This window comes from Ptiloglossa arizonensis, chromosome 6, assembly GCF_051014685.1.
Source record: "Ptiloglossa arizonensis isolate GNS036 chromosome 6, iyPtiAriz1_principal, whole genome shotgun sequence".
In the NCBI taxonomy this organism is placed as follows: domain Eukaryota; kingdom Metazoa; phylum Arthropoda; class Insecta; order Hymenoptera; family Colletidae; genus Ptiloglossa; species Ptiloglossa arizonensis.
Window position 1 is genome coordinate 17,985,055 of NC_135053.1, and position 15,673 is coordinate 18,000,727.

General features: G+C 44.0%; 2 protein-coding genes across 9 annotated transcripts in view; one reads left to right on the top strand and one right to left on the bottom strand.

Annotated features, from left to right (window-relative positions):
- Positions 1-11,335, top strand: part of Ets65a (DNA-binding protein D-ETS-3) — a 79,162-nt gene extending 67,827 nt beyond the window's left edge. For both annotated transcript variants that reach the window (XM_076315336.1, XM_076315337.1), the window contains 3 exons: positions 3,775-3,834; positions 8,470-8,707; positions 10,999-11,335. In XM_076315336.1, coding sequence (XP_076171451.1) covers positions 3,775-3,834; positions 8,470-8,707; positions 10,999-11,335 — 635 coding nt within the window. The remainder of the gene's footprint in view (positions 1-3,774; positions 3,835-8,469; positions 8,708-10,998) is intronic.
- LOC143148721 (uncharacterized) overlaps positions 1-14,945 on the bottom strand; it is a 77,340-nt gene extending 62,395 nt beyond the window's left edge. For 5 of the 7 annotated variants that reach the window (XR_012992578.1, XR_012992580.1, XR_012992579.1 and 2 more), the window contains exons 1-2: positions 14,826-14,941; positions 13,283-13,521 (exon numbers count right to left, since the gene is read on the bottom strand). Coding sequence is in view for 4 of the 7 variants with exons in the window: in XM_076315342.1 (XP_076171457.1) it covers positions 13,283-13,459 (177 nt within the window). In the remaining 3 variants the exon portion in view is untranslated. Of the gene's footprint in view, positions 1-9,880; positions 11,686-13,282; positions 13,522-14,825 lie in introns of those variants that run through there. The other 2 variants (XM_076315343.1, XM_076315341.1) reach the window with 2 other exon arrangements.
- Positions 14,946-15,673: the final 728 nt, after the last annotated feature.

Genomic DNA, 15,673 nt, shown 5'->3' on the forward strand with positions numbered 1-15,673 from the left:
GCATGCATCCCATCGCGAACGCAATCGTCGATCCCCGCGCAACTGACCTTCGAACCATCGCCACTTGGACGACGAAACGGTGATACGTTGTCCACTAAATCGCTCCTTGTCCACGTGGATGACTGGCTCGAGCCACCGAGAACAGAGATCCTCGAGAGAACGATCTAGAAAGATTGTACCGTGTTCTTGAGAGGTGCTCGTACGGACATTACCGAGCCAGACAGGTACCCGAGTTGTTTTTCTCGGAGCGGTTGACGTGCACGGCTGGAGCAGCTGGGAAACAATGCAAATGAGACTTCAGCAGGTGAGAGGTTGCCTTCAGTGCGGTAGACCGTGACACAGGGGGTTGCTGAGTGTCATTTAGTACGGATCCTACGGTACCTATCCGCTCGGTAGGTCTGTGTAATATCATCGAATCGGTCGGTGATGGTCCTCGAGTACGTGGTTCGGAGATACGGTGAGCTAGGTCTTGGGACATCGGGATTGAAGACGTGACTTCTCGATCGGATTAATTGATACCAATGCACCTATACATACCAGGTGCCCCCGTTTCGGTACACTGGTCATCGCAGACCCACGTCCTCGTTAATAGCCAGAACGTCCACAGCTAAAGCAACAAGCTTATCTCGACAACGGACAGAGATAGACCTACAGTGTGTGTAACATTTTTAGTTCAGAACGACCCGACGGAGCCACTGTTAAAGCCTCTTCGTTACTTTGCCGATTCTATTGTACACTTTTGTACGAACAGCTTTGTACCGGGAACGGTTGAAGAAGTATTGCGGATCGCCAAGTCACGCGCATACGAGGGACGAAGTTTAGATTCAGGCACATCGGGATTCGGTGTTATCACGGTTGCCTTCTGACGCGGACAAAGGACGCTGCGTCGTAGCCCCGCGGCGGCACTGATTGCGGCGGACCCCACGACCCGGACGCCAGGCGTCGCCTCGCCCTCGGCCAAGGCTGTCCCGCGTCCCAATCAGAGACGAAATCAAATTGTTTAACACAGCGGACACCAACTGCTATTTAGAGGTGGCATCTGCCCCTCCTCACCTCTCACCCTGTACGCTCTGACTGCAGAATTCCAGAGATGCACGGAGACAACTGAAGAAGAAGAACAGAATTCGTTCGCTCGGGACTCGGTGTGGCACGTCAGTGTGCTTCCATCAGTATGCAGAGAGCGAGTATGGCAATTCCATCGTTGCATCGACTGTGCAACGTTTTCGATTTGCGAGCATCGAGTTCCAATCGTGGAGAGTGTTTTCTCAGGTCGAGGAGAGGATCATTTCTGATCGATTCTGAATTTTAGGAAATTGTAATTTATAAATCCTTGGAAGTATATACGTATACGTGTATGTATGTATATACAAGTGCCAAGTATCTATGAGAATTATCGTTTTATTTATATTTTGTGGTATTTACATAAATTTTCTTCTAAGGAAGAAAACATTATTCTTCTGAGGAAGAATAAGAGTAGATAAGAGTACCTAAAATGTTGATCGAGCTGAAAGGAGTCTTCGATCCCAAAGAAAATGAACTCTCGAGGTTCTGGTTGATTTCAAACTACATACAGTGGCGTAACTTGTCGCAGAGATTTCTATAGAAACCCGTGACGATACTTTTTCAGTGTGTACGAAGAACCTTCTCTAAGCTCCACTTAATTTAGAACCTCAATAGGAACGATGTTACCTACACTCCATAGATTTCTACAAAAACGTGAAACTACAACTTTGATAACCTTCCCTTGGATCTAATTTAGATTCCAGCTGAAATACTAGTCCCCTTTCAACGTCGGTCAATTTAAAACCTCTAACCGTACCAGCTAACATTTCCATAAAAACGTGAAACTATAGTTACACTCCTACTCGTGATGTAAATTGTCTTCTCTCAGCTCTGCCTGACTCCAGCTACCGGTAACGATACCATCGCTACGTGAATTCCCACGAAACGCCCGGGACTACCGGTTTTAATCGCTGAAAGGTAAAAAAGGATCGTTCCGATTTCGAGGAGGAATTTTTTTCGAAAAATTGCACCAATCGCGGAACGATTACCGGTCCCGTCGGCCACGTTGGAGGGCAAAAGATCAAACCGATAGCGCGACACCGGACGACAGAAGGGATTTCCCGTAACGAGAGCATATAACGAGGCGAAATTAAGGGGCATTGTGCCTTAAACAGATTGCACACTCGTGCGAACGTGACCGTTGGGCTACGGTTACCCGTAGCCGGCTCACACGTACACGCGAAGAGGAGCCAGGGCTGATAAGGCGGAGGAAAGCAACGAAATGTCGATGGAACGGGAACCGGGGAGAAACGTATACGGAGCACTCAGACCCCCGTGTTTGCCTACACGAAAATCCTCTCTAACGGATTCTAACGCCCGACCGAGCTTGTACTTTTTCATCTACGACGGACCGGCGATTTTCCATGGGAATACTGGCTGTTCGCCGATCGGTGGCCGTACCGCGTACCTTGAATTCGCGTTGGCGGGAATTAAACCTGGAAATTTCCAGCTCGGAATAATTAGAACGGGCCGCCTTCGAGCGAGCGGGCACGGTGTTTGTCACACGGTAATGGATTCTAAATGGTGTTTGATCGTGCAAATTAATGTTTGAGGTGGGCTCTCGGTACCGATACGCGATCGAACATTAAACCGGGGGGCCTCTCTGTGACGTGGGATTCCGCGAGATTGAATTTTCCCGGGTGAACAGGGAAATTGTCACGGTGGATGAGGAAGATATTAACTGGTCATTTTTAGGGTTGATCTGGAGACGATGTTTCTGACGATTATTGGGTTTGGAGCGATGTTTGACCGTGTGTATTAATGTTTGGGGTCGATACAAGGAATTTTACGAAATTGAAGTTTGTTGGAAGGGGAAACTAGTGGAGATCGCGAGGAGGATTTTAGCTTATTTTGAGGAGTTGGAGCGATGTTTGACGGTGTGTATTAATGTTTGAGGGGGGCTTATGATACTGGTGCGTTAATACGGAGAATTTTACGAAATTATATTTTGTTAGGAGGGGAAACTAGTGTAGTTTGCGAGGAAGATGTTATTTTATTTTAAGGGTTACTTCGAAGTCGATGTTTGATGGTGTGTATTGATGTTCGAGGTGGGTTTATGATACTGGTGCGTTAATACAGAGAATTTTACGAAATTATATTTTGTTAGAAGGGGAAACTACTGTAGTTCACGAGGAAGATGTTAGCTTATCTTAAGGGTTAATTCAGAGTCGATGTTTGGAACAGTGATTGGGTTTGGAGCGATGTTTAATGGTGTATATTAATGTTTGAGGGGGGCTTATGATATTGGTGCGTTAATACAGAGAATTTTACGAAATTATATTTTGTTAGAAGGGGAAACTACTATAGTTCACGAGAAAGATGTTACCTTATTTTAAGAGTTAATTCGGAGTCGATGTTTGAAACAGTGATTGGGTTTGAAGTGATGTTTGATGGTGTGTATTAATGTTTGAGGTGGGCTTATGGTACTGGTACGTTAACGGAGACTCTCTGTAACGGGAATTATGCAAAATTAAATTTTATAATCAATAACGGAGACATTACTTCATTTTAAGGGTCGATGGAAATTCGATATTTGTAACACAAATGTTGGGTTCTGGGTAGTGTTTGATCTTAGAGGGAAATAATTCTAGGAATGATACAGTAACGCAAAGCGCCGATTGACAGTTAAATGTAGTGACGTTTAAACGATATTTACAAAAGAACGTGACGCAAAACGATGCAACGCATAATTTTGTATCTATTCTTTTCTAGGTTACGGAAGCAGCCTATCCAAGTCAGCATTGGACACGCACACCCACCTCAGGCAGCCTGGTATGTAGTAGGTAGATATTTTTGAGAAGTTAAAGCACTACACCTTTTTTAACACTTTACTGGCCTTATAATAAGAACAAACTACAGAGTATAGCCTCTCGATTGTCAATATATTTGTGAAAGTGAAAAATGAAGTAACGATAAAGTGAAAAATAATTCACCATTGAAATCGACGCGTAAAATTAATTAATTCTAAATTTATAAATTACGGCCACAATAACGTAAATGGCCACTATAGTGTTAATCTATGTTGGAGACAGGGTTAAACTTCTAAATAAATATTTTCGCCGTACGCCCAGTGATGATAGATTATAAATAAAATAAAAAGAGTCTTTAATGAATATTCCGCAGAAATTGGATCCACGAGAATAAAAAATTGAATATTCAACACCTATGAGAATAATGCGTTGATTATCACGCTATTAGGAAGATAATGAAGGGTGTCCGCAGGTTTAAAAAATTATCACACGCTATAGAGAAGTAGGCGCTCGTGCGTGACACAATCGACAGCAATTTTGCCAAAGCAATTGCACGGAATGACCTTCACGATTATTACGTTCGTCACTAATCACGCAAACCCCCTCGTTTCAAGCTCGACTTTTTACCGCCACGCCCAAAAATTACTCCTTGCGACTGATCAATAGCTTTAAATAAGTGCTCCGAGAAATGGCCTCCACGCTTTCGTCCCTACCATTATGTGTATTAAAAATTTGAGCGCAAAATCCGACGATTAGTTCAATCGATTCGAAATTACTACTTATGGATAAAATATGTCGTAGAAAATCGAATCAAACGAGTAACATATTTCACGCAAGAGAAAAATATGCAACTTTCACGCTGTTGTTACAACCTAACCTCAATTACACACCAATCGTACAACGATCTTTCATATTGTCGAGAAAATAGAAATTTCTAATAAGTTACTCTCTGCTTCGCAAAATCTTTGACGATAACGTAAATTAAATTTATAAAAAATAAAATATATTACAGATGATTGAAACCTAACCTCAATTACACACAAATCGTACAACAATCTCTCATATTGTCGAGAAAGTGGAAATTTCTAATAAGTTACTCTCTGCTTCGCGAAATCTTTCACGATAACGTAAATTAAATTTGTAAAAGATAAAATATATTATAGATAATTAAAACCTAACCTCAATTACACACCAATCGTACAACAATCTCTCATATTGTCGACAAAGTGGAAATTTCTAATAAGTTACTCTCTGCTTTGCAAAATCTTTCACAATGACTGAACCAAAATTTGCAAAAAAAATACAATGCATACGAAAAACCAGAAAATTTTCAACCGAGTCCAAGAGAAGGCGGAGTGGTGGGGGAGGGGGGGTACGCTCCATTTTTCACCCGCTATATCGTTATCGGATCACGATCGAAAATTTACCATCGGTCAGCTTGGACATTTGCATAAAATAAAGGGTGAATAACAAAGTTCACGGAGGCCACGATCCCATGCAAATTCGAGTAAATTTTCATCGCGATCGTATAATCGTGCGCGTAGGAGGGGAGGGGGAGGGACGTTAGGTTGGACTCTCAGAGGAGGTAAATTGTAAAAGTCGGAACAGGGTCAGTGGTATCCATCGAGTTTTCCCATTTTCTTTCGACAGAAGTTTCGAACCGGAGGAACTCGGTGGCGTTTCAGTATTTCTGTCTGCGATTCCGGTTCCCTCGTTCGACAGATAAATGGGTGTACCGCGCCCCTTCCCATTATTAACTTGTAAGTGAATTACTGTTCGATCGAAAGGCGATCACTGCGCCACGCATTTCGGGGGATTCATCGGGCGAAACGACCTTTGAGGTCCGAACAATTCACCCGGTCATCCCCCTCCGTAGTATATACGTCCCCCCCCCCCTGAAACCCCCTCGATAATCGACAAAATGTATTTTTATGGGAGACGTCTTGAGCCAGTCGAGGTTGAAATTTCCCTCGGATCTTTTACTTCTTCCGTTTCCGCTATTGTTCTTCGTTCTCGAAGTTACCAGCTGCTTCCTTCTTGGGAGGGGGGGGGGGGGGGGGGAGAGTAGGTTACAGAAAGAAGAATTTCGGTTGAAACGAGTCAAGCCGAACCGAGTCGTCGACCAAATCCCATTGAACAAGATGTGGAATCGTTTCCGCGTTTCTCCCAACTCGTGACGAGCTCCGTGTACTGTGAGCAGTTTCAAAGAATGCATTCGATCGATATTCATCGTAAGAGGAATAGTTTCAAACGTGAAATACGCGATAGCAATTCTGTTAGGTTTCTAGAAGAATTCCGATTGTTAAATTCGAGTTTCGACCGAGTGCATTCTTTTCGAGTTTCGACTATACAGTTCCAAAGAATGCTTTCGACCGATGTTCATCGTAAGAGGAATAGTTTCGAACGTGAAATACGCGATAGCACTTCTATTGGGTTTCTCCAAGAGTTCTGATTGTTAAATTCGAGTTTCGACCGAGTGCATTCTTTTCGGGTTTTGACTATACAGTTCCAAAGTATGCATTCGATTGATATTCATTATGCAAGGAAAAGTTTCGAACGTAAAATACGTTTTCCCGACAGCAATACTGTTGAGTTTCTAGAAGAATTCCGATTGTTAAATTCGAGTTTCCACCGAGTGCATTCTTTTCGAGTTTCGACTATACAATTCCAAAAACTGCATTCGACTGATGTTCACCGCACAAGGAAAAGTTTAGAACGTGAAATACACAATAGCAATTCTGTTGGGTTTCTCCAAGAGTTCTGACTGTCAAATTCGAGTTTCCACCGAGTGCATTCTTCTCGAGTTTCGACAATACATATATTCAACGAGAGTAGATTCTACGAGAAACGTCAGTGTACAGATACTTCGAATCAACAATTTAACGACAAAATCTCTTTCCCCTGTAAAAATTTCCCTTTTTCGCAATTTTCTTTTTACTTTCCTTTTCCAATAACAGTTGAACAATTCCCGGTTACTCTCGTTGTTCGTTTAGCATTATTCCGAGTAAAAATGATTTCAATTCTAAAGAAAGATTATCCATCGTATTCCCATTACTCGAGCACCAACCGTAATTGTACGCTATCAAAATTGATACAACTTTAAAAAAATAATACAAAACTCGATTATCCATTTACAAAAATTCTCTTCCATTATTCTACGTATTCTAACACTCGTTCCAATTTCAACCTCGTAACCACCGACTGGTACTTTCGTACTCGAATGAAAATAAATCGTAAAAATGATTTCGCAACCGAATCCACGTGAAAACTTGGCCCCGGAATGGTTCGCGGACGCTAAACGAACAATAATAACCGCTCAGGGTCCACAGGAAGGAGTGGATTCGTCTCTGTGTAGAATTGTTCACGGCATCTGTCGCACGGCGGGCATATTTTTACAAATCTGGCGCACGCCCGGATAAAAAACGCGATGCTCAGTTTCGCAGTGGCTCGCTCTCTCGGAAGACATTCCGTGCACGCCCTTTGAACCACTCCGTCGCTCGTTCCTTCAATTGAAATTATTATGATCCAAACGAACTTCCATTCTATTGTAGGGTTGCGATTATATCCTTTTGTACGGTTGTAGGGCACTCCAGGTCTGAGCAGTAGCGAACGACGGTGATGACGCATTGTAAGGCTTTTAAAGGGCGATACAGGGAACGCTGGGGAAACAACCGTGTAATGGATAGGTATATGTTCGAGAAGGGGAAACGCGAAGGAAAAAAAAATGAAGAAAAAAAGGCGATGGAAAAAAAAGAAGAAGAAAATGAGAGATTACGCATTCGATTTTCCGCGTTTCCGGGAACGTGTAACACGCGAGAACAAACCTCGTCGGTTGATTCCAACGTTTTCGTGCCCTCCCCCCGAAATCGTTTAATCTCGAAGCGACGGCGATCCTCGTCAGGGAAATAAGAACTTAGAGAAACATAAATTGCATAGAAAAAAAAGGGGGAAAAAAATTATCACTCGACACGGATACAAAAATCGCACGGTGATTGCTGTTTGTAAATTAGATTGGTTTGCTCGTCTCTGGAACGGTTTATCGATCGTTGAAGTTGTCGTTGCGCCGGATAAATTCCTCGCTGGGGGTTGGGGGGTGGGGGTGGGTGGTGAAAGAGGGACGATTCTGATCACCTGAGCGAGAAATTTTGAGCAAATTGCACGTTTTTTCGGTGTTTTTTTTTTTACGTTGAACAAGAATTCTCAGTTTGTACTGGTACCGATGAGAATGCATCGATTTAGGCGAACTCTCGAAACTGAAATGGATTACACAGGGTGGAGTACCCCCGAAGAGTGTATTTGTAATTTATTTGGTAATCCTCGAATTAATTTTCTAATTAATTTACCGTTCCTTTCGCCTCTTTTGCAATGAAGAATCACCAAAAGTCGTTCAAGACTAGATTGTAACCGATAGGTATACTTATATAATAGTTAAGTACATTAAAAGTGAAAAATAATATAATTTGTACTCGAGTTAACTTTTCTTTTGCTTCTTTTGTAAGGAAACCTCGCCTGAACTCGTTTTTAGAATGCATCGACTGCATCGAGTGCATCGAGTGCATCGAGTGCATCGAGTGCATCGAGTTTAGAAAATTGAAACGTCAATGAAGAACGTTCGAGGCGTGATTAATACACGCTGATTTGCACGCTGATTTTTCAGATCCGTACCAAATGTTCGGAGCGACGAGCAGTCGTCTCGCGAGCTCCGGTTCCGGTCAGATTCAACTATGGCAATTCTTGCTCGAGCTACTGTCGGACTCGAGTAACGCTGCGTGCATTACGTGGGAAGGAACCAATGGCGAATTTAAGTTGACTGACCCCGACGAGGTGGCGAGACGCTGGGGCGAAAGGAAGTCCAAGCCTAACATGAATTATGACAAATTGTCGAGGGCTTTGAGGTAAGTGACGCTCCGTATCCTTTAGTCGTCGATTGGGAACGCGACCACCATGAAAAGTGCATTTCGTTCGATCGTGAGCGTTCGTTTGAAAAGAAAATATATAACAATACATGTTATACATTCCCTCCACCGAAACGATTATTCGAAATAGTATGACGAAAAATGTGTACCTCGAAACGGTAGAAAGTAAAATTGTTAGTTTGCACAGTTCCATCGAAAGATCGAGGAATATTCAATTGAAAAATTCTCTGATGATAAAAAAGAAAAAAGAGAAACTTTACCTAACTCTTCGAGATTCGTTCGAGACATTTTTAAAAAATCGTACGAACAATACGCGTATCGTAAAAACCAAAAAATAGTCAAGAGACAAGGGTGGTTGTCCGTGGGTCGATTTTGCCGAAAATCGAACCAAATATCGAGCCGAACGTACGAAACCCGAATACAAAGTTTCGTCCAAATCCGTTCGACCGTTCGGCCGCAATCGCGGAAAGAATCCGTCGGCATTCTTCTCGACCGCGAACTGTACATATATCGCGACTGGAAAAAACGTACGCGATTCACCGCGAGCACGGTGCTCCCCCTCTTCGCTGTTCGCGAAAGTGATAAAGAAAATCGAGAGAAAGGAGCAGAAAAATCCATCAAACGTCCAACATTTAATGGGTAAACGTCCGTATCGAAGATCCGGAGAGAAAGTAAATTCGTTCGTCGCGCGGGAGCGAACGTTGAGCGGTGAAGCGGGGACCGAAGGAAGGGAGGTGGGGGGAGAGAGAGAAATTTCAATCACCGACAGTCAGACCGACGGCAGACGCGGCTATTATTTTTCGATCAGATCGACTGATTATATTACGCGACTGCTCGCTCCTCGGTCCCTCCCCCTCCATCCGTTCGTTCTTCTGCAACCGACGACGACGACGCCGCCGCCACCGCGGAGAAGTTCGAACGTCGCGACGAGGGCGCGCTCGCAACCGTAACTCGATGAAAAAAGCCACGTTTCCGCCGCCGCGGAAGCGGCCCGTCGTTATCGGCGCTGAGCGAATCGAATTTATTAAATAAGACTCCCGGCGCACCGGAGCCAACTCACCGGAGCGCGGGTGCGCATGCGCGCGCACGCTTTTTACGGCCGCGGCCATTTCGCGAGCTACCGCTGCGCTCCCGGCTTCGTAAATCGCGAGTTTACTGCTGAAACGGAGCCCGCGTGGTCTGGCCCGATCGTATCTTACCGCGCGCGAAACCGCGGAGAAACGAAACGGTGGGAAAAAATGTAGAAAGAAACTGGAAACGGCCGGGGGAGAGGTTTGGGGTTCACCTCCGTTCGGCCGCAAATAAAACGAAAGCTTCGTAGCCGCGATGTTTATATTATGCCGCGATTTACCGGGCTTTGGAACTTTTTACCGAGTTTCGAAACGTACGGGCGGCGATACACGTTAAACGAACTCTTGTTGGCGCGTCGACAACCTTTGTCGCGGGTGTGTATCGGTTTGGCCGATGGTGCCAATTTTTTTTTTTTTTTTTTCTTTTTTTCAGAGTAACTTAAAGATGGAACTGTTACGCGATTTTTACGTATCGCTTTTCTCCTTTTTGGACGGTATCGATTCGGACGGAGGAGTCGCGTCGAAGTGGAGAAAGATTTCTTTGAATTTGAGCCACTACTCCAACGAACGCTGTCCTATTTACAGGGGGATGCACGAAGATATCGAAATTTATTCGAATAACCGCTGATTTTCAATACGGAAACTTGAGCGAAACGCGGTGTAATTTAACCGAAAATATATTCAGTCCGGAAATCATTATTCCGTGAATAATATTTTTTTATTATACATCCACGAGAGTATTGTTAATACGTTGGCGAAGTTCTCCCGATGAAAATGAGTACAAACACGACCATACTCGGATTATTTTCAACCATACCCAATACGAATCTTTTTTAAAAAAAAAAACCTTACGAATGTACATGAAATTAAAAATTTCCCGAAGAATATCGTATCTGTACCCATTCTTCTCGCGAAAGTCTCACCGGGTCCATTACCGATACTCTCGCTTGGATACAAAAGGACAAACGTAAAAACATAAATTTTCGTTCGTAAATTAAATTCGTTCTCTCCTGTGCGCGCTATCGATGCTCTCGAGCCAACGCTCGAACGCGTCGTGAAAACGTGACCGGTGATCTCGAAACTTTTATCGAGGTGGAGGTCCGAATTTTTAACGAGGAGTCGCTCCGCGTTCGAGCTCCGCGGGGAGCTCGCGCGATCGTGTCACCGCTGTGCAACCAGCAGCTTTTCCTCTGCTTGCAGGTACTATTACGACAAGAACATCATGACGAAGGTCCACGGGAAGAGGTATGCGTACAAGTTCGACTTCCAGGGCCTGGCCGCGGCGACGCAGCCCGCGGCGGCGGACCCGGCCGCGTACAAATACCAAAGCGAGCTGTTCATGTCTGGCTACGGGCACGCCAAGCTGAACCTCATGCCGCCGCCGGCCGCCTCGGTGTCGGTCTCCGTTCCGGGTGGCCTCTTCCAATCAGCGTCCAGCTACTGGTCCACGAGTCCGGGTGCTAACCTGTACGCGGGTCACCACACGGCCTCCGGCCATGTGCCGCCTCATCTGGGCACCTATCCGCACTACGCATGACCCACCGCCGAGCACTGGGGCGCGCTGGGTACGCCACGTTAACGAGTTTCTACCGAGAGAATTAAGAGACCGCCGTCAACCGCGGTCAACGTGTGCCGTCGGACTGGCCAGCTTTCGAATCGTCCGCCGTTCGCGATTGGTCGCACGTCAGCGAGTTGCTTGCGGTGTCGTTGATCCGTCCGCTCGCGTTCCGCGTCGACGAGATGGTAAAATCAGTCGTAAAAAGTGACCCGCGGTCCGAGCGAGATCGACGGGTTGCTCAAGGCCACCGAGCATGGGCTACCCCCACCCGTAACTCTACCGTATTAATATCTACTTGGTTCGTCGAATTTTCCTTCGGTCGATTCGTTCTGGAAATGGTAATTTCCAAATGGATGATCGTTTTCTATCGCTATTCTTTCCATTCACTCTATGAAACAATGCAGGGACGGGGAACTTCTCTGTCAGTTGCTCGCGTTGCACGCATTTGTCTTTCTTTTTCCGCTACCTTCTATTTTATCGTTCGATGACGCGAGACAATGAACCACCATCAAAAACCGTGCTTCACCCTCTCGGTTCTGCACGGTAGGCACGGAGGTGACGGTTGAACGTTCGAGCGAAGTAAGAAAGTAGGAATCGGGCCGGTTCCGTCGGTTATCTTTCTCCGAAATAACGTATCCACGGTAATCGCAGCAAGATCAATTGGCCGCTTAAGGCCAGCGAGACCTGCCCCCACCACTTGACTTCCCGCGGACGCACGCACTCTGTTGGACAAAGGGAGGGGAGGTGTTCGATGGCACTTACGGTGGAGGGATGATCTTAAACGGTCAGTTGATCTTGCTATGATTAGATACAATTGCATTTTTCTACAGAGTAAACGGAAAGGACAGAGACGGACAATTGTCGATTTGAATACTCGAGATTACTACTTTCAAGGGGAGTAAACGTAGTCGAGAAAAGAATGAGAAAATAAATGAGCAAGTTTTCTCGAAACATTTGCGAAAAATGAATTTTATCCAGTAAAGAAACTATTCGAGAAACTTAATCTTCCGATTTCCTGAAGGCTCGAAGAATTTTTCTACAGATACAATCTAATATCGTTTTATATTTTCGATTCTATATCAGTCTCGCATTGAAGTTCTGTCGAAGCTAAACGAGCACGTACAGAAACGCGGACGGACAGATTTAACGATGGAATCAACGCCACGTCTCTCGCATCACATATTGCGACGATCGTTTCATCCACTCCCTTGACAGTAAACAACGACCGACGTGGATCGCTGACGCAAAACGATGATCACGTGCGAGAACTGTTCCAAAAGCTCTCGTTCACGGCCGACGGTGCGCTCGAATTATTGTAAGAACATTGTACATACAATATAATGGATTACGTAAGTACAGGGTTGCACGTTCGCAAGACGATTCTTGTCAGTCGATTTATCCGGTAACGTGGGCGATACGTGAAGTAAGGTAATTTGAATCTCGAATTCTTCAAAATGAACGATATCGACATCGTTCGAAAGGAAACGAAAATCATAATTTTTCTATCGACTTAGAAAACTCGAAAGATTGCTTCGATTTGAATCGTACGAGAGGTCGAAAAGACACGTGGTGTAGTTCTGTATAGAAAATTAAATTAAAAACTCTTGCTATCGTGTTCGCGTTCGATAAGTATCGTGCCGTAATTCGATGACGAATGAGGCTGCGATCGTTCAAATATTTTATACGTGTTCGTATGCCACGAATAAACTTCGAATATTTGAATGTTCTCATATCGAATGAAAGTAATGGTTGAAAAAGAACGACGAACTTAAGAAACATAATTTATAGCCCATGACACACTATTTAAATATTACGAAGATATTTGATCGGTGCACAAAATATTCGAATTATTTTCTGTTCTGTATCCCTCATTCTTCTCGACCTCTCGTAACGATTATTTTATTTGAAAATCCCCCCAAGTCGTACCTCATTCGCTTGTATCTCTGTCCGCTTGTAACTGCCGCGATAAACCGCATGTCGAGAATCATCCTGTCCAAAAGAACGTCGCCTTGCACGGAGAATAACAAGCTGGCGTACTTCCGTAGAGAAACGCCGGCATTTCCGACTGGATAGAATCGAACATGCACATTTTAAAGAGGGCATCCCTTCACGAAACAAACGACAACACGGTTTTCGCGTCGTTCATCAAGCTGTCGTCGAAGAAACTGGAATGAAATCGAAGACATCAATTCTTAATTGAGACGCGAAACACGAAGAGTTTAACGTGTTAACCGACGCCCGACGAATTGATTCGTAGCTAACGATTTGTCACCGAACGCCACCTACGAGTTGACTCGTAGGTGACAATTTCTCACTGGACGCCACCTACCAATTAATTCGTATCTGATAATGTCTCACCAGACGCCACCTACAAGTATAATAAATAACGAATAGATACTGAGCGTTTGGAAGAAGAATAAGTCAATGTGCATAACATTAAAGAACCGAATGATTCGTTCATAAAGAATAAAGAAAGTGACAAGTTAATCTCGTAGCTGGCGTCTGGAGAAGAATTGCGTCGAGAATTATCTCGTTCAAAAATACTGTGACGGTCAACGTGTCAAATGATGACGAGTTAGAGACGAGGTTAGACGTCGCGTCGCCGTGGAACGTTTATCAATGACAAAACTCTCAGGAATGTGAGCCATGTTCGATTCGGGCCAAGTGTAATGCGTGTACTATAAACTCTTTTAACTTATTTGTTACATAACGAAGTATAGATAGAGAAACCGCATATCATCGTTCGTAAAAATCATCGCGAAGCGTGCTTCTCAAGGTTGGCACGCGTTCAAGGGACGCACGCTCGCATTCGACTGACTAATCCGTATCCGAGCGAGAAACGCTTTCTTTTACCGTCTTTGTAACATTCTGGTCACATGCGGCGATATAATTTCACAACGAATGCGACGCGCGATTCAGCTGCGAACGACCAACGAAATTTACACAAGAACGACGAATTTAAAGTTCAACCGTGTGATTACAATAAAAGACTTCGGGGTTACTTTTCGATTTAGAAATGTAGATCGATTCGCGAATAATCACGGTGAAGTCTCAATAATCCAAGGTGAGTGACACCGTGTAGGATAGATCTAATGAGTTTAGTTCGAACGAAATAAGAAACATCGAAAATTTGTTCGCTACAGTCTTTCATTAATTGCCTCATTTCGTCATTTGAAGGATACGTTACTTCTACGAAAGATACGAAAAAGTTCTAAGTTTAAAATTTATCGGTTATAAAGTTTATCGAACATGTTACCAGTTTCATTCCCCTTTACTATCGCAAAATAGATTTAAAGCTGCTTTTTCGACAAAATATTGTGTAATCTAAAAATTTTTAGGTTAAATAATAAATCGAGAAACCGTTGCCAGTAGGATGATAAACAAAAATTATAGTCTGGTATAGCGTTTATCGAATACATAAAATTCTTTACAGTCTCTGGATGTTTTCTAAAATCCATAAAATTCTTACCTTGTGTAAACAAGAAATCGATTAACCGTGCACACGAACGTCAAATTTGTCTCCATTGAAATAATGTATAACCTAGAATAACAAAACTCGGATTACTTTGACTTCGTTGCAGAAACTTTTCCCACATATGGTAATTGGTAAAGTAGTTTACCTCTTTTGACTGACTTCTAAGCACTCTTTTCTTTGTTCGATAGTTCAAGTACTTGTATCCCAATTGACTCGATAGATGGAGCGGCAAGAACGAATTACTTCGAAAATCTTTTCTTTCGATATCCGTGCAAAAGGAGAGCAGAAAAACGTGCAAGAAACGCTTGATAAGACCGATCAGGAAATCGACAAACCCCGAGTCAATTCAGTATACTCACCAGTCCGACAAAAGCTCGAGTCGCAATTATCGAGACTGAAAAGTACAACGTCGAGTCATATCAAAACCGAGCGTAAAAATCCCGAGCCGCATTCACCGTCGTTTTTCACCAATAAGACGCGAGAGATGCGGTCACTCTATCTATGTACGAACGATGGGGTAGGTCTCCAGGATTCGAGGAAATAGCTTGTGAAGTAACAAGCAACCTGCCGGCGATCTACTCCGCCGTGAAAGGTGTACCTCTGTCGAAGAAGCGTAACTCCTTAAGTCGTATACTGTATCATACCATTCGTAAGACATAAGCATCCCTAGAATTACTTTGACGATTAGCGTACCGACCCGTCGAGCGCTCCGTGGAATCAACCACCGACGGTCGTTCTCCAGGACGGGTGGACGTGACAACAGACGTTCGAATCACTGTTATAAAACGTTGTTCGGAGCGAGAAGTTCTTGAAAATCTCGAACAACTTTAAATGTCTCGCAC